The sequence below is a fragment of the Leucoraja erinacea genome, chromosome 8 (genome assembly GCF_028641065.1).
Source record: "Leucoraja erinacea ecotype New England chromosome 8, Leri_hhj_1, whole genome shotgun sequence".
Classification (NCBI taxonomy): domain Eukaryota; kingdom Metazoa; phylum Chordata; class Chondrichthyes; order Rajiformes; family Rajidae; genus Leucoraja; species Leucoraja erinaceus.
Window position 1 is genome coordinate 33,749,703 of NC_073384.1, and position 26,880 is coordinate 33,776,582.

At 41.2% G+C, this 26,880-nt stretch overlaps 1 protein-coding gene across 8 annotated transcripts in view; it reads right to left on the bottom strand.

The window, feature by feature from the left end:
• LOC129699535 (KH domain-containing RNA-binding protein QKI) overlaps window positions 1–26,880 on the bottom strand; it is a 425,418-nt gene that overhangs the window by 17,204 nt on the left and 381,334 nt on the right. For 3 of the 8 annotated variants that reach the window (XM_055639419.1, XM_055639416.1, XM_055639414.1), the window contains 2 exons: window positions 18,997–19,071; window positions 11,945–14,504 (listed from right to left, as the gene is read on the bottom strand). The exons of 1 other annotated variant lie outside the window; for it this stretch is intronic. In XM_055639419.1, coding sequence (XP_055495394.1) covers window positions 14,431–14,504; window positions 18,997–19,071 — 149 coding nt within the window. In that variant the 3' untranslated portion in view covers window positions 11,945–14,430. 4 more of the 8 variants (XM_055639417.1, XR_008723871.1, XM_055639420.1 and 1 more) reach the window with 4 other exon arrangements.

Genomic DNA, 26,880 nt, shown 5'->3' on the forward strand with positions numbered 1-26,880 from the left:
TATCAGAGGGAGGATGCGCTGGCATTGGAGAGGGTCCAGAGGAGGTTTACAAGAATGATCCCAGGAATGGGTTAACAGATGATGAGCGCTTGACAGCTCCGGCCCTGTACTTGCTGGAGTTTAGAAAGAAGAGATGGGGGACCTAATTGAATCTTACTGAATAGTGAAAGGCCTGGATAGAGTGGATGTGGAGAGGATGTTTCCATGAGTGGGAGAGTCTAGGACCAGAGGCCGTGGCCTCAGAATAAAAGAAAGTGCCCTTAGAAAGGAGATGAGGATTTTTTTTAGTCAGAGAGTGGTGACTCTGTGGAATTCATTGTCACAGATGGCTGTGGAGGCCATGTCAATGGATATTTTTAAGTTGGAGATTGATATATTCTTGATTAGTAAGGGTGTCAAGGGTTATGGGGAGAATGCATTTGAATGGGGTTGAGAGTGAAAGATAGACCAGCTATGATTGAATGGCAGGATGTGTAGGAAGGAACTGCAGATGCTGGTTTAAACCGAAGATAGACACAAAATGCTGGAGTAACTCAGCAGGACAGGCAGCATCTCTGGAGAGAGGAATGGGTGAAGTTTTGGGTCAAGACCCTTCTTTAGACTGATGGATGCAGATAGATTTGATGGGCTGAATGGCCTAACTCTGCTCATAGAACTAATGAATGTCATAGAGACATAGAGAATGGAAACAAGCCTGTAAAACCAACTTTCCATTTCACCCAAGATGCCCCATCCACCTGCCCACGTTTGGCCCAGATCCCTCTTTTATCCATGTACCTGTCCAAATCTCTTTTAAATGTTCTTAATGTACTTGCCACAGCTACCTCCTCAGGCAGCTCGTTCCATATACCCACCATCCTTTGTGTGAAAAAGTTGCCCCTCCGATTCCTATTAAATCTTTCCCATCTCGGTGCTCTCAGCTTAAAACTACATCCTCTGGTTCTTGATTCCCCTACTCTGGGTAAAAGACTGTGCATTCACCCTATCTATTCCCCTCATGATCTTACCCACCTCTATAGGATCACCCCTCAGTCTCCTGCGCTCTAAGGTGTAAAGTCCTTGGCTGCCCAACCTCTCTCTATAGCTCAGGCCCTTGAGTCCTGGCAACATCTTCATAAATCGACTCTTTCCAGCTTAACAACATCTTTCCCATAGCAGGGTGGCCAAAACTAAACACAATACCCCAAGTGCGGCCTCACCAGTACTGGTATAACTGCATTAAATTGACAATAAAGTTACTTTGACTTGACTTGACTTTGACTTAAGTGATTTACAAATGAGTTAAAGTCCACTGTGCTACCTCTCATGTTCCTATTAAATCTTTCCCCTCTCACCTTAAACCTATTTCCTCTTGATTCCCCTAACATGGGTAAAATATTCTGTGCATTCACTGTACCCCCCTCATGACCTTATACACCAATATAAGATCACCCTTCAGATCTTGGGCATCTTGGTCAGCATGGGCAAGTTGGGCTGAAGGGCCTGTTTCCATGCAGTGTGATCTTTGACTATCTGTACTTCCTGTGATAGGAGGTTAGGACTAGTGCTCTTGATCAGCGATTGGTTGGTTGGATTGCAGGAAAGTGCTAATTAGACAAAGTGCTGCAGTAACTCAGTGGGTCAGGCAGCATCTCAGAACATGGAGAGGTGACATTTCAGGTCAGAACCATCTGAAAAAGGCTTCCGACCCGAAACATCACCTACCCTTTTTCTACAGAGATGCTGCCTGCCCTGCCGAGTTTCCCCGCACTTTGTATCTATCTTCGGTATAAACCAGCATCTGCAGTACCTTCCTACACTAAAGTACTAATGAGGCTGGAGATGACAGGTTAATGGTGGTGTTAATACGACTGCTATTGTTACACTGCTATTGATCGCTCCTTATAATGGAGAAATAACAACCTTTGGCCTTTGCCTATTTAGTGGGAATGTTCAAGTCAATTTAAAGCACCAGTGGGCCATTGACACATTGTCTGCTCTCAAAACAATGGCCAGAAACCCTCAATATAAGGCATCCCCGCAAATACTGATTAATAAGTTTCAGACACCTTTAATTCATTTATGATGTGGAGCAATAGTTAGTTTTTCAAAGGGCAAGATCCAGTTGTGGATCATCACATTCAGTGTATCTCCAAAGATACATAGAACAGTTGAGCACAGGCCCTTCGATCCACAATGTTTGTGCCGAACATGACGCCTAGCTGAACTGAGCTCATCTGCCTGCACATAATCCCTATCCTTCCATTCCCTGCATAGCCATGTGCCTATCGATAAGCCTCTTAAACACCACCACCCCTGGCAGTGCGTTCCAGACCCCACCTCCCTCTGTGTAAAAAACCTGCCCTGCAAATCGCCATTAAACTTCCCCCCTTCGGTCTGAAGAAGGGTCTCGGCCCGAAACGTCACATATTCCTTCCTTCGCTTCATAGATACTGCCTCACCTGCTAAGTTTCTCCAGCATTTTTGTTTACCTTTGACTTTTCCAGCATCTGCAGTTCTTTCTTAAACATTAAACTTTCCCCTCTCACTTTATAGCTATGCCTTCCAGTTTTGGACATTTCCACCCTTGGAAAAAGGTTTTGACTGTCTACCCTATCCATGCCTCATAAATTTATATATTTCTATCAAGTTTCCCCTCAACCTCCGATGCAACATCTCTAAAGAACATGGGCATTGTAAAGAAGTGTTATCAACACACTGTGACTTTACTTCTTTTATTCATACTGTGGCATTACAGAGAGCACTAGCTGTACGTGGTCTGTCACGGAAACTAGAGAGCGATATGTGGGTGGGGAGGTTGTAATTATACTTGTGATATGGGGAGTGGTTAGTAGTGATGAGGTAACTATATTAAGGGTCGCATGCATCATCTCTAAAGAACATGGATAGATGACGATTCACTTCAGGACCCTTCTTCAGACTGATAGTGGTGTGAACCTATCCATTTCCTCCAGTCACCTATCCATGTCCTCCAGAGATGCTGCCTGACCTGCTGAGTTACTCCATCATTTTGTGTATCTTTGGTACAAACCAGCATCTGCAGTTCCTTTTTGTTACATTTTATAACAAATTATGGGTGTTCGACCAATTTTTGAGAACAAGAAACATTGTGAGGTACCAAAGATTCAAAGTTATTGGGTTATTTTTGTCAGGTATACTGAGACACAGTGAAAAACTTGGCTTGCGTGCTATCCAGTCATATCAGATCACACCTGGTGACAGTGGCGCAGTCGTGGAGCTGCTGCTTCACAGCGTCAGATACCTGGGTTCGATCCTGACCTCAGGTGCTGTCTGTGTGGAGTTTACATGTTCTCCCTGTGATCTTATGGCTTTTCTCCAGGTGCTCCAGTTTCTTTCCACATACCAAAGACATGTGTCTTAGTAGGTTGATTGGCCTCTGCAAATTGCTCCTGGTGTGTTGGGCATGGATGCGAAAGTGGGATAAAATAGAATTTGTGTGAACAGGCGATTGATGGTCAGCATGGACTCAGTGGGCCGAAGGGCCTGTTTCCACACTGTAACTCTAAACTGTACATGAGCGTAATCAAGCCAGACACAAGTACAGTAGGTAGTGCAGAATATAGTATTGTAACATTACAGTTTCAGAGAAAATGCCTAATGTCCGCAATGAGGTAGATTGGAAGATCTTCCCCCTAGCTTATGGAAAGATCGTTTAATAGTGTAATAACAGAGTGGAGCAAGCTGTTTCTGAATCTGATGATAAGTGGATTCAAGATTATGTAAGGTTATGTATTTCTGAAGAAGGGTCTTGACCCGAAACGTTGCCTATTTCCTTCGCTCCATAGATGCTGCCTCACCCACTGAGTTTCTCCAGCATTTTTGTCTACCTTCAAGATTCTGTAACCTCTGTTTGATGGGAGAGGGAAGAAGATGGAAAGACTGGGTTGAAAAAGTTGCTTGATTATGTTGGCTCCTCTTCTGACACAGTGTGAATTGTAGATTGAGTCAATGGAGGGTGAAACAGGGTAGAATCAGTCGTGTCTTGGGTCGTGTTGGTGCGACATCCTTACCCCCTGGAATGTACCTTTGAAGATAGAGTAATGCACTGGGGTTGCAGCACAAACCAGGTACCATCAGAGTTGCACCTACACGCGGAGATTCCTGCATCTCCTGCAGTCCTGCACCTTACATGAGATTAACACAGAATATGCTGAAACTCAGAACCTCGCCCGTCCATTCCCTCCACAAATGCTGCCTGACCGTTGAGTTTCTCCAGCACTTTGTGTTACGCTCAAGATTCCAGCATCTGAAGGTTTTTGTGTCTACATGCTGAAACACTCCGCGGGCCATGCAGCAGCTGTGGAGAGAGAAGTAACCAGAATGCTATCCTGTCCTGTGACCTGTGGGATTTGCCCTGCTGCAGCCCATCAAGTCCATGCTAGCTCTATCTTATCCCACTTTCTCATCTACTCCTTACACTCTGGGGGCAGTTTACAGAGAGCCAATTAACCTACAACCCTGCATGTCTTTGGGATGTGGGAGGAAACCGGAGCAGCCGGAGGAAACCCACGCGGTCATAAGGAGAACGTGCAAATTCCATGCAGACAGCGCCTGAGGTCATGATCAACCCCGAGTCTCTGGCGCTGTGAGACAGCAGTTCTACCCGCTGCTTCACAGTGCCATGTTGCATTCCCTCATGTTGCGTTCAGCTGACCTAGTCTCATTTCCAGGCAAGAGTCTGGCAATTGCATCATCTGCACACAAGTATGGATTTTCTCTTGTGAAATTACCTATATCCACTATATCTTGTTCCTGTCCGCATGTGGAAACAGCTTAAAAAAGAATGGTAAATTACAATTCCTCCTTTGTGGCCTTGAAAAGTCACAAGCAGTGCAGGGGCCGCCTGGAGATAATGGCTGCGCAATTCGCATTTCCTTCCCAGGACAAAAACAGCTATGTAAATCATTTTTTTCGGCACAGAAGAGAGTGTGTAGTGCTTACAGTGAAGGGCTTGTTGCTGCAGAGTGCCCTGACTTCCACTGCCTCCGGCATCAGAGCATGTGCATGCATCCGCTATGACCTGTTTCCTGCCACTCTTATCCCTGAGTCAGACATCCCACTGCCTGGCTGCGACCACAGAAGCCATGCTGACACACCACCGCTGCAGTGTTGCAACACCAGGCCTGCTTCTCTTCAATGCAATTGTTCAACCAGTCAATCACAACACGACCCGGAGCTTCACGTCCACAGATGAGATGTTGTCAAGCTTGAAAGCTTTCAGAGAAGATTTACAAGGATGTTGCCAGGACTCTGGGGCCTGAGGTACAGGGAGAGGTTGAGCAAGCTAGGACTCTATTCCTTGGAGCGCAGGAGGATGAGGTGATCTTATAGAGGTGAACAAAATCATGAGAGGAATAGATGGGCTAGACGCTCGGAATCACTTGCCCAGAGTAGGGGAATCGAGATCCAGAGGACATAGGTTTAAGGTGAAGGGGGGAAAGATTTAATGGGAAACTGAGGGGGAAATCTTTTACACAAAGGGTGATGGGTGTATGGATCGAGTTGCCAGAGGAGGTACTTGAGGCAAGTACAGTCGCAATGTTTAAGAAACATTTAGATAGGTACATGGATAGGATAGGTTTAGAGGGATATGGGCCAAATGCAAACAGGTAGGGCTAGTGTAGATGGGACATTGGTCGATGTGGGTACATTGGGCCTGTTTCCATGTTGTATGCCCTGGACATGGGCAATGTCTCTACCCCACCTATCAATGGGATAGATCACCTGCTCAGGGCTCCGTTACAGATTTACGGGATCTTGCTGTGCACAGATGAAGAACATTGCAAAAAGTGGTGAACAATGCCGGGTCCATCACGGATACTGACCGCCCTACCATTGAAGGGATCTTCAAGAGTCGCTGCCTCAAAAAGGCAGCCAGCATCAGCACTGGGATGAGGGATGAGGGGAGATGTCATTGAAACTTATCAAATTATGAAAGGTCCAGATAGAGTGGATGTGGAGAGAATGTTTCCACTAGTGGGAGAGTCCAGGACCATGGCCTCAGAATAAAAGGTTGTAACTTTAGAAAGTAGATGAGGGATTTCTTTAGTCTGAGGGTGGAGAATCTGTGGAATTCATTGCCAAGTCAATGCAGAGAATGACAAATTCGTGATCAGTAAGGGTGTTATGGGGAGAAGGCAGGAGAATGGGGTTGAGAGGGAAAGATAGATCAGCCATGATTGAATGGCATAGACCACTCAATGGGCCGAATGGCCTAATTCTGCACCTGTAACTTAATAACATGAATCTGTTTGGAATAGCATGCAAAACAAAGTTTGTCATTTTATTTTGGTACACATGACCATAGTAAACCTAAACCTTAAAGCCATGCTCTCCATCGTATGATACTTTCACCCTGGACCAGGCCTTTCAGTCTCCCCTGCCTTCTCTCACGTACACCATATCTTTTGCCTCAGCACCCCTTTCCCGCAGTAACCCGTATCCCTCTATACCAAATAACATCTGTCTTGAATATATCCAGTAAGCGGGTGGGCTTCCACTGTTTCCTGGTCGTGCGCTCCACATGTTCATCACCCTCTAGGTGAAGAAATCTCTCCTCATCTCTGTCTTGTATGACCTCTTCCTTATTCTGAGTACCAGTGCAGGCAACATAATGAGTTGCCTGTAGACTCAAGGAGCTGCAGATGCTGGTTTACAAAAATAAACACTATGTCCTGGAGTAACTTGGAGGCGTCAGGCAACATCTCTGGAGCGGATGGCTGTTGGCTGATGAAACTCCAAAGGCAGGTATGTGGTCTGGAAGCACAAGAGACTGCAGATGCTGGAATCTGGAGAAAAAAACAAACCGCTGGAGGGATTCAGTGGGTCTGGCAGCATCTGTGGAGGCAGAGGGGTGATCGACCATCCAAACCCCGATTGGCCTTGTGTCACTCACAAAAAACCTGAGTGGCAGCACGGTGGTGCAGCGGGTAGAGCCGCTGCCTCACAGTGGCCGAGGCCTGGGTTCGATTCTGACCAGGTAATATTAATGTGGAGTTTGCACATTCTTCCTGGGACCGTATGGGTTTCCTTTGAGTGCTCCGGATTCCTCCCACATTCCCAAAGACACGCAGGTTTGTAGGTAAATTGCCTCTGGTGTTTAGGGAGTGGATGAGAACGTGGGTTAACATAGAACTAGTGTGAATGAGTGATCGATGGTTGGCGTGAAGTCGGTTGGCCAAAGGCCCCGTTTCCATGCTGTATCTCTAAACTAAAGTAAATTCTCCCATAAAAGCAACAGGTGAACTCTCCAATGCCGTAATTGGACAAACACTCTCTGGCAGCTTCACTTTTTCTCATGTACCTTGAATCCTCATTGTTTTCACTCTTAGCATATTTAATCTGTTTACACAAATAAATTGTTCGGCAACTCCATGTGTACAGGTTTACGGTCAATTCATATCATGTTAGCGTCAAATGTCGATCAGAGTGATACCCAGTTGTCAGAGAGCTGCCACTTACGTTGTTAGTTATACCGGTGTGATTGGATTTACCAGAGCGGACTGGGAATTTCATAGCAAAGGTTTGGTCTTGCTCGTCATTTAATTCAGATGTACAGCCCGCTTTGTACCTTCTTCCCTTCCGACTTCACTGATGCTACATAACCTCTCCTCCTCTGCATCATTCCGTCACAGTGCTGTGTGTTCAAGTCTCACTTATGAATAAACACGGGACTTCCCTTGACATCTCGCTGCAGTGCTAAGGAAGAGCCACACAGTTGGAGTTGGCAACGTTTTGACAGGCTGTGGAATTAAGGCACTGCCGGCCCTCACAAGTAGATCCCTTGGAGCTATCTGTAGCGAGAAGCAATGAGTTATCCCCAGTGATTAGTGCATTATTTATATCTGAGTTAACACCATTCAAACATTTCCCGCCTATTAACACACTGCTGTTTGTGGAAGATTTCTGGATGTAAACCAATGGCTGATATTCGCTACACAGCTAACATTCCAACAAATAATTTGTTCATTTACCTCACTCATCTCTTTATTCCTTGCAGTGCAGGAGGCTGAGGAGTGGTCTTATAGAGGGATAGGGAGGATGATACCTGTACAAGGATAGGAAAGGTTTAGAGGGATATGGGCCAAATAGGTAAGAAAGAACTGCAGATGCTGGTTTAAATCAAAGGTAGACAGAAATTGCTGGAGTAACTCAGAGGGACAGGCAGCATCTCTGGAGAGAAGGAATGGGTGATGTTTCGGGTTGAGACCCTTCTTCAGTCCTTCAGACCCATTCCTTCTCGGGAGCACCTCAAAGCTGCGTGCTCAGCCCCCTGCTGTACTCACTCTATACTCATGACTGCGTAGCCAGTCAGAGTGCGAACTCCATCATCAAGTTCGTTGACGACACCACTGTTGTGGGGCGTATCACTGATGGGGATGAGTCAGAGTATAGAAGAGAGATCGAGCAACTGTCCATATGGTGCCAGCGCAATAACCTGGCCCTCAACACCAGCAAAACCAAGGAACTGATTGTGGACTTTGGAAGGAGTAGGAGGGGGACCCACAGCCCCATTTATATCAATGGGTCGATGGTTGAAAGGGTCAAGAACTTCAAATTCCTGGGCGTCCACATCTCTGAAGATCTTTCCTGGTCCGAGAACACTAATGCAATTATCAAGAAAGCTCATCAGCGCCTCTACTTCCTGAGAAGATTACGGAGAGTCGGTTTGTCAAGGAAGACTCTCTCTAACTTCTACAGGTGCACAGTAGAGAGCATGCTGACTGGTTGCATCATGGCTTGGTTCGGCAATTTGAGCGCCCTGGAGAGGAAAAGACTACAAAAAGTAGTAAACACTGCCCAGTCCATCATCGGCTCTGACCTTCCTTCCATCGAGGGGATTTATCGCAGTCGCTGCCTCAAAAAGGCTGGCAGTATCATCAAAGACCCACACCATCCTGGCCACACACTCATATCCCTGCTACCTTCAGGTAGAAGGTACAGGAGCCTGAAGACAGCAACAACCAGGTTCAGGAATAGCTACTTCCCCACAGCCATCAGGCTATTAAACCTGGCTCGGACAAAACTCTGATTATTAATAACCCATCTTCTGTTATTTGCACTTTGTCAGTATATTTATTCATGTGTGTATATATTTATATTATGGTGTATGGACACACTTATCTGTTTTGTAGTAAACGCCTACTATGTTCTGTGTGCTGAAGCAAAGCAAGAATTTCATTGTCCTATACAGGGACACATGACAATAAACTCACTTGAACTTGAACAAAAAAAAAGCAAAATAAATAAAAACTAACTAAAGTCCCTAGTGCAACCCAGACAGTTTGTGGTTTAGTGGGAGGTTGTAGTGTTTTAAGTAGGTTGTAGTGGCTGTTGTGGAGAAGCTGTTCCTGAACCTAGATTTCCAGTTTTCAGACTCCTGTTGCTTCTTCCCCATGGCAGGAGTGAAATGAGAACATGGTCAGGGTGATGTAGGTCCTTGATGATGCTGGCTTCCTTTCTGAGGCAGGGCCTCCTGTAGATCCCTTTAATGGTGGGGATATCAGAACCCGTGATGGACTGGGCAGCGTTCACCACTTCTTGTAATCTCCTTCGTTCCTGGGTGATCGAGTTGTTAAGGAATTAACTCTGTTATCTGTCATCTTCTCCCTTCCTAATACTATTTCCGATTCTGGACAATGATCATTCCTCACCACTGTCTCACAAGCATCAAAGTTGCATGTTCTAAAATGAGCATTGGATACAACAACAGATTGTTCTATCATCAGCCAGGGCATAAAATAGAAAGCACGGGGTTATGAAGCATCCCGATCAGCTTTAGTGCAGACTAGGCCCAGTGAGAGGGGGAAATTTTGAAGGAGATGTGTGGGGCAAGTTTTATTTACAGAGTGGTGGGGTCTTAGAATGCATTTCCAGGGGTGGTGGTGGAGGGAGATACGATATTGGCGTTTCAGAGACTTTTAGATAGGCACATGATATGCAGGGGATGGAGAGATATGGACATTTACAGGTGGAGGAGATCAGTTTATAACCTAGCATCATGTTCGGCACAGACATTGTGGGGCCACAGGGCCCGTTACTGTGCAGTACTTTCCAACTGAACTGAATGTCCAGCATGAACAATTGAAGAAGTGTGGCTTACATGGAAGTGGCAAGTTGTAGGGTAGTGAGTTCATAGATGAAGCTGAGGGTATTGGAAGCTTAGCTTTATGGCTGTTGTAGTTCAGGTGACTTGCAGCTTCACAGAGTGAGGCAGTGCCTAGCCGGAAGCATAACCCATTCACATTGGGTCTCGACCTGAAACATCACCTATTCCTTCGTTTCATAGATGCTGCCTCACCTGCTGAGTTTCTCCAGCATTTTTGTCTACCTTCGATTTTTCCAGCATCTGCAGTTCTTTCTTAAACACATTGCTGCCATGGTCATTTATAGAATCCAGATCCAACACCAGACAATCCACTGCTGTTTTTCCTCCCAGCACCAGCTCATCTTTCAAACTTGCTCCCGTGATTAATACTGCCTCGCTCAGAGTAATAGCAAAGTCAGGTTGTGTGCATAGTGGCATGATATTTAATGGGGGCTTGATGAGCATTAGGTTTCCCGTGCCCTTGGATTTCCTATGGAACTCACCTTATGAGTCACCTTATTAGCATTAACCTATTATGGGAAATTACTATTGCACTGACATTTATTAAGGAAGGTATCTCTAGAGCTGACGATTTGATTGGATTGCTAAAAGATCCTTAATTGAAACAACTTAATCCGATGAGGCAATGCACCTTTCTTGCTGAATGGTGCCATTTCTACAGGGTCAACAATGACGTGGCCTCTTAATAAATCTCTTAATGAAACCTTTGAAAATGAAACACTTGCAGAATTGAATGTGTCTGAAGGTATTGAGACACAAGGAACTGCAGATGCTGGAATCATGAGCAAAAGGCAAAGAAGTGTGGCAACGGACTTATTAGAAGTGGCCCAAACAAACTGGAAGTGTATAGATGAAGTTAAAGGGAAGGAGAGGTTACAGAAGTCCCCAGAAGTAATTGGACGGAACGTTTAAGGAGGGATAAGAGAGTAAGGTCAAGTAAAATTGGAACCAATGTGAGAGGAGGGGTAGTGAATACCGAACTAAAGGTATTATATTTGAATGCACGTAGTATAAGGAACAAGTGGATGAGCTTGTAGCACAGTTAGAAATTGGTATATATGATGTTGTTAGAGATGTGTGCAATGACATCTTTCACCTTTACACCGGTCTTATAAAGTAATCCAAAACATGAATGAGAAGAAGCCAAGCCAACAGCAGGTGATGGATCATTCTTCAGCTTTTCCAGTGTTACCTACTTTACTATGCAGATTCAAACTCTACACTCATATTAATTGATCTATCACACCTGTACACATTTTGCTTTAACAAAGAACTGATAAAGCAAAGTGTTGAAAGGAACAAGAGACTCAAATCCCAATAAGAATGATGTAACTTTGTCACCAGTGAAAGTGATGCCATATTGTTAATTGGGATGACACAGTATGTTCTTAAAGAATCGTTCCTCTGTTAGGACTTTGTGGAAAAGATGCAGGATAAACCGGTTTTTGATGCAGCTATTATTGTGAGGAACTTACTACTTTCATGGACATTTTTATTTTCACTTATTTTATTTAAGTTACAAAAAACGTTAAAAATTACCGTAAAGGTCCATAGCACGGAAGGCATGCACGAATAGAGTAATATTTGTTTTCCTTTTTGCCAGCTATATTAAATGATAAAAGGACTCTATTCCTAAAACTCAGGGATCTTAATATCGTCACGCAGAGAAAGTTGAACAACAGGACATGGATTAAATATGTTATACTGTATTATTACTACATGGTAATTCGCCATTGGGTTAGTCTGACAAACTATGTAATGATTTTTAATCTTTGTACATGGTTTAGAAAATGACACAAAAGCAGTTAAACAGACTTAGTGGTTTGATATTATAACATTTATTAAAATAATGCAAGGGTTAATAGAAACCGCAAAGTATCAGTGAAATCAAACGCAAGCAAGTTAAAAATAAAAGCAGGAATCCAGTTGTCTAAGCCATCAAGTTGCTAACATAAAGAGGTGGAGTACTTTCAATAATATACTACAAAAACCATTGGCATTGATCAGTTATCAAAAAGGTGGGATTTCTATACTTTTTTTTTAATTTATCAGGAAAAAATTCTTGAATGTTATATATAACATACAAAAAACAAGGTTTAGAAAAATACATTATAAATTGTAACAATGGCTGTAAATACATTATCTTACAAGTCTTAGGCAATTAAGTTAGTTAATGGTACAGACACAACATGGATCTATTTCTTGCTCTGTAAATAGCTGGCTCATACCTGTTAACTATGTGACTACAAGCGACACTCCCATCATCACTCCATAGAAATACATAATACTGCCAGAACAGGGAAGAGCGTGGGTCCTTTTTAAACTACTTGTAAATATCTATGGAGATATAATCCCCAACTAATGAAGTTAAGGGTACACAGACTTGCAACCTGGTTCAGTAAAACAAAAAATCGCCAGTGACAGACGATTAGCAGAGATGCATTAGTTTTGTTGTTAGTGTTAAACCTCGCCCTCTGCCATCAAGGCCCCACGTCCAGTGTTTACTAAAAGGGATACTAAAATCTCACTCTAATTCTTGATTCCTTCCAACCTCTTGCTATCACCACCTTCACTTGAGTGTCGCAAGTTTCACTCAAACAAAAACAATACAAATGGCACCAGGATGAAACGTGGATATGTTCGGAGAAGCATGATGTCTGTTTGGAAGATGAGATGGTGGCACAAAATTTAAAGCTGGCTGGATAGTTTCATTTGTGTTGCATAGTAAATCATTGCACCCCCCCATTCTATTGCGCCCCTCCCACATTATGAAGTCAAGTGAATGTTTGTAGCAACCCTTACATGTCTCTCCTCAAATGATTCAAAGAAGGCAGCATGTTCCTTTCTCTAAAATAGGATCCCTCAGTGGACATAAATGAGCCATCAGTTTAATTACGAGACATACATTGTGGTGGGAAATTCCTCTGCTTATTAGTCTGCTGGTTAGTTTGGGTCACGGCAAGGTCAATGCTAATGGAAAGGTCTGCGAGAAGTTTTGCCAACAAGTAATCGTATTCCTCTGTAATTGGAGGTTGATTAAGTTGGGATGAGTATGCATTTGATGAGGTCACCTAACTTAATTGACTGCCATGTTTGTGTTTTTTTTTTGTTTAACGTTATTTCAGCCAAACGGTTCCTATCGATTTGTAATCTTAAAACATAGGAGCAGAATTAGGCCATTCGGCCCATCGAATCTGCTCCACCGTAATGCGTAGTACAGAGTTTCTCAACTAAATTTTAACAGTCGACAACATTGGAGAGTTAGTCACAATAGACCTAGAACGTCTTTGTTTTGGGCAAACAATGCGATCGTGCACAATCCACAGTCAGTGCCGTGTCTCCTGACCATGTGGGAACATGGAGCTACAGTAGCGATTAGGAAATCACTGAACTTTGGCTACAATTGTGAATCTGTGCAACAAATTTTTACTGTTTATCCTTTAGTTCCCCTCAATGCTGTTTATCCGACAATAGGCTGGGTGCCTCTTTAAGATGCGAAAATCTACAGGAATGACAGCTTTCAATGATACTCCAAAAGGCCCAGGGAGTGTACAAATAAATGTCACTGTCACAGTTATTGTGAGCCATGGGTTCAGTGATGTAGCACTTATCAGCCAACACAACTGCCAGCTCATTTTTATTCACACGCAGACCCCTTTCATGTGAGCACTGGGCAGCTCTGTTTGCATGTATTTGAGACCTTGCTTTCAGCAAGATGATTAATATGAGACGCCAGACAAAATGACCATGAATAAAATAAGGCACTTCTTTCTTTAGACGTTTTCCAATCTTTACAATTTAACAGGAGGGGGGGTGGGGTGAAAAAGGAGGGAGGGGGAAGGGAAAAAAGGCGGTTTGGTTTCCTGTTTTGCTTTGTTCACAACTACCAGGAAATCATTTAATTAAATAAAGGGTTTCTTTGTTCAGGTTCTATTTAATACTTGAAAGTATAAAAGACTACACTGTCAAAAATATATATTTTTCTTACCAGCACCCTTGTATAGTAAAAGTATCTACTTTTTTGTTCTTTTTGTGGTCTGTTCAATGCATTATGCATATCTACAATTTCAATACATTAATATAGTAAATAGGCAAGCATGGCTTTACATCCTTGAGAAAACAAATCTATACAAGGAAGAAAAATAAGATTCAACAATTTTGCCCAGTATTGTGACACATAATGCATGGACCTTGTTGCCGAAAGATTGCTTAGCATCTAATGGGTATTCTGTTTGTTAAATCATGACTAATTCAGTCCTCCGCACAACACCCTTTGGTTCTTGTTCAGTTCTTTATATTGCTCAAGCATTAGGTTGAGGGACATTCTGAACCTGCCGGGTCAAATTCCTGAAAGGTTTCAACTGGCATCTGTGTCCTGGAGGAGCACAAACGGAACAAAAGTAAAGTTTGGCCAAATTTGGAATATTGAAACTCGTTCAAAACTCCTTCACCGATGACATCACTGAGCAAAGGTTCATGCATGATGCATCATCACAGCACATTACATTCAAGAAACTTGTGACTTCAGCATGAGAAAAAAATGTTCTTCAAACTCCCACAGTCACTGCCTTTGTTAATAGCTATTCATAGACTTTCATCTGCTGCGTCCTTGGCCTTCTTGCCGTTCATTAGGGAGGGTGACAAAATGATGATCACTGATGAACAGTGAGGGATGAATTGAACTTTATTGCTTTAGTATTATTCAGTGCAGGTTCCAAGACCTCACCATTCACCCAACCAGAAAAACTGAGTGGATGAATAATTTTGTGGTGTGTGTGTGTGTGTGTGTGTGTTTTCATTGTTAGGCAGTAAGACGATCGGACAGTGCCCCAGCTCGCTGCACTGAAGACAGGCGAGCAAAGGCGGTCACCAGTTAATTGATCAGCAGGCAGGCATGGTCAGGTCATCATTGGGTGAAGAGTTCAGAGGTCAGAAGGTCATAGGTTAGTTGCCAATGGCAGCTGGGTGGTTAGAAACAAAAAAAAGAAAAAAGAAAAAAAGATAGAGAAGAGATTAGTGTCAGCTGGCGACAACTGGATGACAACATGAAAAGCTAATCACAACTACTAAAACAAGCACTGTAATACTGACATACTCATCGACACCTATTTTGTGGAATGCATTCAATCACGGCAGCTCTGGATCATGATTAAAAAGCATGAGAAGGAGCCCATTCCCACAATTTGTTAACAGGATAAAAACTAATGACTAATGGTTAGTAGCAGTCAATGGAAGAGCTCAGGAAACAGCGCGAGTGGCAGGTGTCTGGACTTGCATGGAAACATCAGGTGTCCCTCAGTCAGTACACAGTTATCTGTACCTGACTGCTATTAAACATTAGTGTTTCTACAAGAACACAACTGTTATTGATGAAAGAGATTAACTGGTTATTGACAAAGTAAAAGTATTTATGAACTTCACACAACAAAAGTTAACAAACTATGGGGCAAAACCAAGTTGTTCAATAAAATTTTATTGCCTTTCATTTCTTCTATTTACAACAATATGAAATTCTTGGCCTCAAAATACAAGCAAATCTAAATTATACGACTAGCAGTGTAGGCTACATCATGGGAACTTGGAAGAGGCCAATTAATTTACTTTATCCAACATATTCCAGTTGAGTACTACTGTACACTTATAGGACAGTCTTGTATAAAATGCATTTGCATGTAAACACAAAAGAAGTCCTGCCGTTTTAAAAGTCTACATTTATAAAGCCCTAAAATATATCCAAAAATAGATGAATTTTCTACTGAATGCTACAATGCACATTTTAAACTACAAACAGCCCTCTTTTTTGAATTTCATTGCTAATACTCTGCAAATACAATAAAATCTGACATTTTCATATACATTCCTGCTTTATATTTTTATACTTTTTAAAAGAAGCCACCTGTAATACTATTTTCTTTGCAAAAAAATTAAAAATGGAGATGATTACAGTAAAACAAAAGTTCTCAAGTGGAAAATGATAAGTCACAGTGTTCTGGAATCATTCCGTTTCTCTTTGACTCTTCTCCCCATTCTCTCTACCCAACTTGGTCCACTTAAATGTAAAATAAGACTTTTGTTCAACAGCTTAACATGTATCAAAGTTCTGAGGTTCCAAAATATTGTACTGTTGGCCACAAGGCATAAACAGAGGAAATGAAATAAATTATTCAGTGCAAAGTCAAATTTGTGCCATTTTAGCAAGGTAAGGCCAGTGTAATGCTTAATAATAGCAACCCTTTTGATGGCATATAGATTTGGCTGTATATATTTCCCGTGTTGTGGTCATGCTCTCTCATTTTTAGACCTCATCTTCTTTAGGATAAAAAGGAACAGATTACAGGATTGAAGAACAGCACATTTGCCCATGATAGTGGGTTAAAAAAAAGAGTGCATTACCCACCAAGAGCCAATGCAAGGCCAGGGAGATGAAACTGCCTGGAGTCAGACACTGATCCTGTCACAATATCCAAATACATTAGCAGCTGAGGTCATGATGAAACAAAACATAATACTATGATGCCAGTTCTTTCAATGTACTTGTTAAAATCAAGAACGGATTGATGCCTGTATAATCTCTTTACATTCAAAGACTTGCTTACTGTTGCAATTGTTTTTCTTCCCAAAAACTCAAGAAAATAAAATCCTTTGCAATAGTAATTTAATTTATGTTGCAATGTGCTCAGGGAAAATGAAACACATATATGTGTTTACTTGACATAAATTATACAGCCTGTAAGGACCAACAAAATGGGTATGATCTCTAATCAACCAATACACCCGCTACAGATCCTCTGCCCAGTCCAAGGGTCCTAACAGTACACACAGGTTCAATAATCGTGCAACACAATGTGGAGTTTATTCCAATTGCTTCAGTCAGTCTATCTTGTTATCTGTACCAAATACATTACTGTAAAGTTACACTGCAGGGTCATTTTCTTTGCTGTAAAGGTTGATGCAGTCATTAACCCATCACCTAACCTAAATAATTAGTTAAAGGTAATACATCTAAATCAACTGGAAAGTATATTTTTCTCTGTTGCAAAATGCATACATAAGAGACTTATAATCCTATGCAAAGGAAGGGAACCGTCTATTTAAACGTATTATATCAAATATGGAAGTCCCTTAGACCTGGTTGGTAGACACTAGCTTTGAAAAGATCATGAATAAATTAGGGGCCAAATTTAAAGAGATAAGTTAGGTTCTCGACACATCATGCAGATCTGAATGGGACTTTCTAATGGTATGGATGCTCGCTGGCATTTCTGGGAATTCTTTGATAATTTACAGAAATTACCTGAGCTCTGGTGTCTTGAAAATAATCTCTGGATTAAGTGCAAAAAATGTCTCCATTATGTAAAGTAGTGAGAGCTGCAGCATTATCAATGTCTTTTGCCTAAACCCAGTAACTGCAGGATTGTATCCTGACACAGCTTTTGATTCCTGGGTCTGGGTGCGAAGATTCAAGTTATTCTCCACATGCATGCTGTTAAAACATCAGCACCACCTCCCCCTCCCTCTCAGTGTTGGGGATGCACAGCTGATTTAGCAGCTCATAAATCCAGTTGAGGCTTGTAGGCCTGTATAGTCATTGGGAAGCTAATATGCAAGAGGAGGTTGCCTTTTAGTTAGGCGAGACAAGGGACTGCAGAGACTGGAACCTTGAACAAACTTTTAGTCTGTTAGTTTATTGATTGTGGCCAGATCCAGTTCCATATCATATTAATCCTTCCACGCCACTGCTGCTCCTTCTTCCCTTCCTCTCACTTCCCTCTCTCACTCCCCAGTTAGACACGATCTCTCTTAAAACTTAAAGTGCACATAAAATAGCACATTTCCCCACATAAAACAAAGGGGGTCAGTTAATGGAAACAATTTGGATCCAGAAAACAAATATATGCATGGGACAGCGGGGCTAAGGGGAGCAGTTCCATATGTTGTCAGGAAAAGAAAGGTGACTAAATACTGATATTTCACTTGGTTTTGTGTCTAACCTTTCATAAAAAATGGGCAAGAATTTTAATTCCTGGGAGTTTGCTGAATGCAATGATATCAATGAAAACTAAGAACATGGTGTGTTTGTGAGCCTAAATATATTAATAATTTATATGTTTTTCCACTGACAGGTCTAAGGGCACATAATTATGGCAAGAGTTAGGCTGGGAAAATGAACACCGATCCCTGTTAAGACCTTCTGAGTGCATTATGGGGAGCAAATTCCAAAATAACTACAAAGATAAAATGTTGACCCGACTGTATAGGTATGATGGGTCCAATGCAGGTATAAAAAGTACATGGATGCCCCAAAAAGCATCAATAAGAATCAGGTACAATAGTGTATAAAATTCATATTCCACTGAAGATTATAAAGGCACAATTCAGAGTTTCTTCAATGAAAAGGATTTGGTCCTTTCAGAAGCATAGTTTGAAAAATATTTTTGGATTTGACTACTTTTAAAATAAATGAACACATTCTCCCCCCCCCCCCCCCCCCCCCCCCCCCCCCCCCCCCCCCCCCCCCCCCCCCCGTCCCCCCATATAAACAAGCAAAGGCCGTTAGAACATGCCCCTCAATGTTCATCAGTCTTACCAAGCAGGATAGGAACACCAATATTCTTTTTCTCCAGCCTCAAATACTTCTCTATCACCCCTGTCCAATGTGAGGAATTACATTCGGAAGTTCCAACAAAGCTTTGCCACAAAAATCTTCGGAGTCGTTGGGCACAGTGGTATTTGGTTGAATAAAAGTGGACAGAACTGGTCCTCAGAAAGTAGACCATTGGACAACCCCACCTTATGTGATTTTGCAAAGCAGCACCCTTTCAGTCAACATGTTCGACAAAAAACAAGAACTCCAGAACTAAACTAACCTCTGTCTATGGTCACAATCCTTTGATAAGGAAGGACCCGCATATCGCGCCTTCGAACTTTAGTAGCCACTGCACCTAGTTAAATTGCAACATTTGCAACACATGGTTAGAGGAATTTCCTAGGAAGTGATTGGTTAACATATTAATAGCATTTCAACAGCAGATCAAAGATGGATTTACATTAGAAAATACAGCATGGTAGCAGTTAAAAAAACAGGTTAAGGCACAGCACCTTTATAACTCGAACATTTTAAGCAGAAATTACTTAATTGAGTACAACTGTGCATGTTAATATTGCATTCCGTTTCAAAAGACATAGACTTAACCCACTGTCGTTATCCACTTGTTAAAAATCCCACCATATGAAATGAGATTACTTAATTAGATGCAAGCATAATTAAGTTTTACTAGTCACATAATCAGTGGAGTGCACCTTGCAGAGAAATACGTTTTAATTCATAACACTGAATCTATATTGACATCAGTTCTTTTTTTAAAATAAAACCTCTACAAATTTAAAATTTTTTGCAGCAATTGCATGACCTAAAAAATACACGCTTATCTCAGAAGCGACTAGCTACAAATTGCAATGAATTAGGTGATGTATAAAGCAAATACCCTACACCAAGCAGGCAATGAAACACACTGAATGTGCTTCCTCTGGGATAGATGGAACAAAATGATAGGAAGAGCACTAGGCCAGAATCATAACTAATTGACCCAACTGGTTTCCAAATGTGATGCGTGCACACACGCACACACACTCACACGTACACATACACACGCACATAATGCTAGCATCTCACTGACAGTCAGGCCCGGCATATTTTGTCCATGGCTGCTGTGAAACTAAGCATTTGTTAAAGTTCAGATCTGATGAGGGTTTCAGTGACATGGGTCCTTGAATTCTTAGCCTTTCGTTGGGAATGCCATACCTAAAGGTAAAGAAGGGAATTAGAATTAGTGTGATCCATTCCACGTTTTACTGAGAGAAATGACAGGCAATTGTCAAAATGACCCTTTGAGTACCAGATGATCTCTGCAACTTTTCAAACACTTTTAAATGATTTTCCAACATCATCTGGACAAATGATTTCTGGAAATTACATACAAAGTACATTTAATGCAAAACAAGCATCTTAAAGGAAACTGTAGAAATTTCTGGGGAGATATGATGGATGACTTCCAAATTTACCATTTAAGGGCAAATAGTTTTTTATAATTTGCTGGAATCCTACCCCTCTGATTCAAATGGAAGGTTGTTGACCTGAAGTGTTAGATTTACATCTATTTTCACAGCTGTTTCCCAACCTGCTGAGTATTTTTTTTAACATTTTCTGATTCTATTTCTAATTTTGGATAGCATAAACACCCACAAGCATTTTTCAGTTCGTGTATAAACGGATTTGGATCACACCTGACTTCAATTGGGCATTGCAATAATCCAGTTCAATTTGCAGGTATTTTAAAGCAGTATGTTGCAAGAATGGACACATGGGAAGGTATGTGTTCTTTAAGGCATAAATGTAAAGAAGATACAGCTAATAATTCAAAAACATTTGCACATACGATAGTCATAATCTAATCTGATAAAATGTTTCAACCACTGAATTGGAAAATGAATTTCCATTTTGCAGAAGTTTATGCTGCAAGCAGGAAATAGTGATGAGGGGGATTATTTAAAGTGCTAATTTAATGGTCAGTAACCATGTTTCCTAATTAAAACCTTTAATATTCCATCCCCTTTTTAAAATTGGCTTTTAATTTGATTAATTCTTGATCAAAGATTTTGGGGTATGAGATGGAACAAATTTTGGAACGAGTTTTTGTTTGTTCCACATTCAGGGACAAAGGTGAAAAGAAGTTCAGAAGCTGTCAGATGCTCACATCTGTACTGTCGATAACTGACTTGGCAAGATGTGTCTGTGATATCATGTAACGTGCTGTTCCTGTTTCGCTTTGATGAATCAAAGTTATCCTCCGTGAAATGGCCAAGTCATTAGTGCACAAAGATATATTCTACACATTCTTAATTAAATATATTAGCACAATTAAAGTTGGTTTGTTGGACTTAAGATATGTAAAATAATTGCCTGTGAAAAGTTCAGTTCAATAAAAGATCACTGTGAGTGAAATTTATATGAGAAAAGGGTGTTGGCAAATGTCCAAATGGTCACTGGGATTTCCACCACTGAGGTACAAGCAGAACACTTACTGGTCTATAAATGTGTCATACCTCAGGCCATTGTTCAAGCACATCAGGTTTGGAAACTGGGCACAAGCCTCCAAATATCATCTAACCAGCAATCCAAACAGCGTTAAATGAGTGTCCTTTGATTTACACTGCCTATTTTTTTTTTAAATAACCCTTTCAACTCGCACTGTGCTGCGTCACCAGCACTTCCCCTTGATTCTGTCCTCAATTCTTCTAGAACCCATCACATTGTCCTACCTAAATTTACATCAGGAGTACGATGGAAAAGTGCGACGGAAAGGAGCTGACAAGTTGGCAAAAATTGGCCTTTCTTCATCAAACCCACCACCCTCGCAGTCCACCTGCATGCATTGACCTAACCTGTGTCTAAATCCAGAACAATACGATGAGTGAGAAGGACTATTCTTCCCTACTCCAGAATATGCTCTTCTTTCATGGCTGCTGCAGCTACTTCACTGAGAAGCTTTGCCTTTGGAGAATGAAAGTGGATTTGCTTCTGGTCTCTGATGAAGGATAGATTTCCAAATTCCAGTTATCAGTCAGATCCACCTTCACATATTGTCAGTTATCTGAATGCATCACTGTATAGATATTGTACCTATCACATCAGTTTTGTTTCTTTATCTACTTGCAAATTTATTTTCTTGATATTATTATAGTTGATGAGATGTCGTTCATAATGTGAACTGGTTCTACAAAATATCTAGATTTTTTTTTAAATAATGTACACAGAATTCTATTGAATTTAGTGCATCCACTACTACAACACAATTCCATGTCATAAGATGTGCATAATTTACAACTTTCATTGTTATTTTTCCTATCAAGAATAGCAAAGGAATTTCATGTTTTTGTTTAAGTTATGATGACTTGAGTAAGGAGGGAAGAATGTATGTCTAATTTGATGATCAGAACTGAAAGACGATGGTGCATTTGGTTGCATAAAATGCTTGAGGCAATAATAATTGCAATTTGTATGGGAGGCATGAGTTCTATACTGTAAATATATATGGTTCTATGGATTATGGGATAAGAAACTACATTAACCTTTTCCGTACTAAGAAACATTTGAAAGAGTAAAATATGTTAGGCCAGATCTTACTGGCCTAGTTGCCTGCCTGCAATCACCACCTAATTCTCCCCATCAGGTCCTGATACAGAAGACCTATTTTGTAGCCTAAAGTATCCCGGATTCTAGTGTTGTGGTATGGCTGATGGTAGATTTCCAGCTGTGCAGAGAGAAAGCACTGCCCTTGAAATTACCCGCAAAGCTTTAGCTGATGACAAGGTTGAGGGGGGTTTTTAAACGAGTCTAACATTTTTTTTTTTTTTTAATTGAACAAAGTAATTAAAAATGTTCTTTTCAAAATGCAAGGTGTAATTCACAAAACACAAATAATGAAAACTATTAACCACAAATAATTAAAAAAAGAAACTTGCCTTTCACTCTGCCACCTAATGCACTTGCACAGAGGTCCCAGACTTACTGCAGGTTAAATGGGTAAGCCCTCGCCGTTCTGAATGGAACCACCAGCATTGACCAGCCCAATATAAGCTATGTTTAAAAAGGGGGCAAAAGGTTGTTTAAAATAGCATGCTGATTCTATTTTCACTATTACCAGATATTAATGATGGTTCCATTGGACAGTATCTTTTCCTGCCTTTCTGGCCCATACAACATTGTCCTCTTGACAGCATTAGTGAGAAATTTACTCAGAAATTTGTTGGGAATAAGGAAATATCTTTGCCATTGCGGTGCTAACAAGCCAGAGTTCGACAAATGCATTTCCCTGTTCCCAACAACTTTCTCAGTGAATTAATTTCACTAGAATTCAATCATTTATGAGTACGAGCCTGCACATTTTAAAATCATTGCAGAGTCGAACAGTTTTAGCCACCCCCCACCACCCATCCCCAACAGAGTAATATTGAAACCAAAAATCTGAAGCCTATGCATTTGCCATGGCAGTTTCTTCTTAGTGAATGCGGTAGAAAGCTACTCACCTTAATGCAAGTGTCAAATCTAATTACATAGATGTACAAAATAAATCAAAGCAATTTTTTTCTGCCTTTTAATGCTGCCTTTTTTTTATCCCAGTTAATAAAGAGGCATCCATGATTATATATTTAGAAGTAATACTTCATTTCCTTCTCCCAAAGGAATGCTGCCACAATGGAAGTAGTATTTATCTACATCAGTCACGGTTCACTCACAGTTTGTGAACATGTTAATGATCAGACCCAAAGCCACAGAGAAACTTAGGAAATAGAAATTCTTGCACAACTTTTCTTTACGATTTTCTTACTATTCTGTTTCTGTGACACTCACTTGCTAGTGAAGTAGAGAAAGTGATGGATCATGTAAACGGTGTGGTGAAGTTGAGTGTGAGGTTCAAAGCTGCAACTGGAACTGTAGAACAAGATCTTGTCAAGCAAGTAAATATATGCCAGCGGATGTAGCACATACAGAAACAAGCCGCAATTAATCTGGAATTCTTCTGTTCTGAGGACAGCCACATAAACTTTGAGTGACAGATGGATTTCTAACCAATGCACGAGTTTGAAGGTGGCAATTTGTATATTCCTGGGAGTTGACCTTCAACTAGAATTTTAGAAATTCAAGAAATTGTACTCTGCTAATTTCTGGATGGAGAAATTGTTGCACAAACAATTGTACATAAACATGGGTTATATTAGATTGTATTTTGAGGTTTTTAACTATGATACTTTATAGTGCAGATTTTTGAGAGATGTGAGCTACGATATTGAAATTTTATGTATTGACAGATGAACAGCATAAGCAACAAGCATACTCAAGAAGAGGAACAGCACAACTTAAAAACACTTTGAAATATGTGCCTTCAACATGATTTGCTTTTCCATAACAGTGTGCCACAATCCACCCACAGGAATATGTTGCACCAGGTACCCTCTGATTTACAGCATTTAGCTAAACAAAGTGTGTTCATGGAAAATATCCATTTCACCTCGAGGAATGGCAGCAATGTTCCAAAATGAAGCAGATTAAAAAGTAAGCTTCGATAGTCATCACTTCTCTGGAAAACCCGGAGTGAAAACAAAAAAATCCTTTAGTTGGGATACTATACTCTGCTTTGGTGCACTCAAGTTCCTTCTGCATTGCTTTATCTTAACGGGCAATTTCTAGTTGACAGAAACAGATCAGTTCCAGTAATTATGATATGTGTTGCCCGTTAATCTCTGAGCAACTGAATGTTGTATCAAATGAAGGTATTTGAGAAATGATAAAACAATTGGCTTAAATTCATTTCGATCTGCTGCCTGGCTATTGGAAAGGACATGAAGCAGGATTTAAAAATGGACAGACTGGTAGCTCAGGTACCAGAGCATCTGAAATAATTTTCAAGGAGAAACACTTTAATAAGCTAAGGCATGCCCGTGGTGCCTTGTCCTTTAACACAGACAATAGATTTTTGGTTGGGCCTTCAGCAAAGAGATATTGATAAAGAAGAATGTTGGAGTCCCTGGTCTCCACAGACAGAATTAAAACAATTGATTAAATCAATAAACTGTCTTCTGCTGCTGTAAAATAAATATCTGGGGTCACAGTCACCTCGACAGCTTTGTGTTTTGTATTATCGCCATTCAACAAAGCAAAAATGATCTCAATATTTTACAGATTTAGTTTAGTTTACAAATACAGCACGGAAACAGGCCCTTTGGCCCCGCAAATACATGCCAACCATTGATCATCTGTTCATACCAGTTCGATGTCATCATACTTTCCCATCCACTCTCTATACATTAGGGGCAATTTGCAGAGGCCAATTAACCTAAAAACCTGCACGTCTTTGGTATATGGGAAGAAAACGGAGTATCTGGAGGAAACCCATGCAGTCACTGGGAGAACGTGCAAACTCCCCACTGACAGCACCCGAGATCAGGATCAATCCCAGATCCTTGGGGGTGTGGGGAAGCAGCTTCTTCAGCTGAACCACTGTGCAGCTCTTATAAACAAGCTGAAAATATTGGCCCAAAGTGTGTGGTCAGTGGTAAGATATCTGCACTCACTTCATATCTAAGAAGAAAGATTGCAATTATCTTTTTGTGGGTCTCCTGAGGTCAACTTTGTAAATAATCCTGATTACAACTGCAAAAGTAGACTTATGGTGGACAAGAGCTTTCCATTGGCAAATCCTGCCTCGTGGGAAGAAAGATGTGAGTGAATGCATTGGACAAAGTAAGCCTTGCTCAAGAAAATGTTATGAAACAAAAACATTTAACACTGGCAAAGCCTGAGCAAGATCATCTCATCCTTCCCGCATTCTTCCAAACTGCACCGGATACAATCCTAACTTGTCGAAGCTTTCCTCACAAGATAACCAACCCTTTCCAGTGGAGTGGTGGTTCTGTTGTTTTGCTTTGAGAATCAGCTGGGTATTTGGAACTGATAATTAGGATGGTCCCTTGTATAGACCCTATAGGTTGAAATGGTTTAGGTTTATTATTGTCACGTGTACAGTGAAAAGCTTTGAATCACATCGTATCAATATACAGAAATACAATGCCTAACTCAAGTACAATAGACAGAGCAAAGGCTCAAATGAAAGTACACTCGATAGAGCAAAGGGGAAGATACAGAGTGCAAAATATTGTTCTCAGCATTGTAACGCATCAGTTCCATAGACAAGGTCCAATGTCCACAATGAGGTAAAGATGAATCGGACCGTACCCTAGCTTTTGGAAAGGCCATTCTTCTCCTAAGTCATAAGGAAACATGAAAAAAGACTCAGTGCAAACATAAAAGGGAATCCAAAGTCTGGACACGTGAATACGATAAACAGTAATTCTACTCATGGAAGCTGAGGACATGATCGAGGTACTAAATGAGTACTTCACAGTCTTCACAAGGAAGATGATATTGACAAAACATCGGCAAAGGAAAATGTGATCAAAATACTGGATGGGCCACAAACTGATAAGCAGCTGGGGTATAAACTGTCAGGAATAGCAATAGTACAGGCAGATTCAACTGCAGGGTTATGGGGAGAGGGGAAAAGGTCATTTGTCTTTATTAAGGGCAATACGGACTCAACAGGCCAAATGGCTTCCTTCTGCGTCGTAACCATTCTGCGAATCTGAAAAATGGTCATACCCAATGGGCGACCTCTTCTTCTGAAGGGATCTACCCCATTTAGCTCATCAGTATCTATTGCTTCAATAGGATCTTTTTTGGGGATAGCACCAGTCACCACATAATGGATACAAGATGGTGCCGAAGCCACGCGACTCTTTGCGTGCTGGTCCAAGAAGGGGTTCTGCTATAAATCATTACAAATTGCTCCATCTTAAAACTTTAGTTCTGTACACTGTGGATTGCTTGATTGTAATCATGTATAGTCTATTCGCTGACTGGATTTTGCTATTAGCACACAACAAAAAAGCTTTTCATTGTACCCCCGTGGTACACGTGACACTAATAAAAAACAAAACATTTGCCAACCTGTGTGCCCACATCTGTGGACACAATATGCAATGACCTATTGGAGCCACATGGTGGCCGTCTCCTGCAGGCACCTCTGTTTGAAGACGAATGTAACCTAAAATAGTCCCATTATTTAAAGTAGCAATCCTCAACGTTGGGACCCACAGGTGAAATTCTAGCCTTCTCATGGAACTTGAGGTCTGAG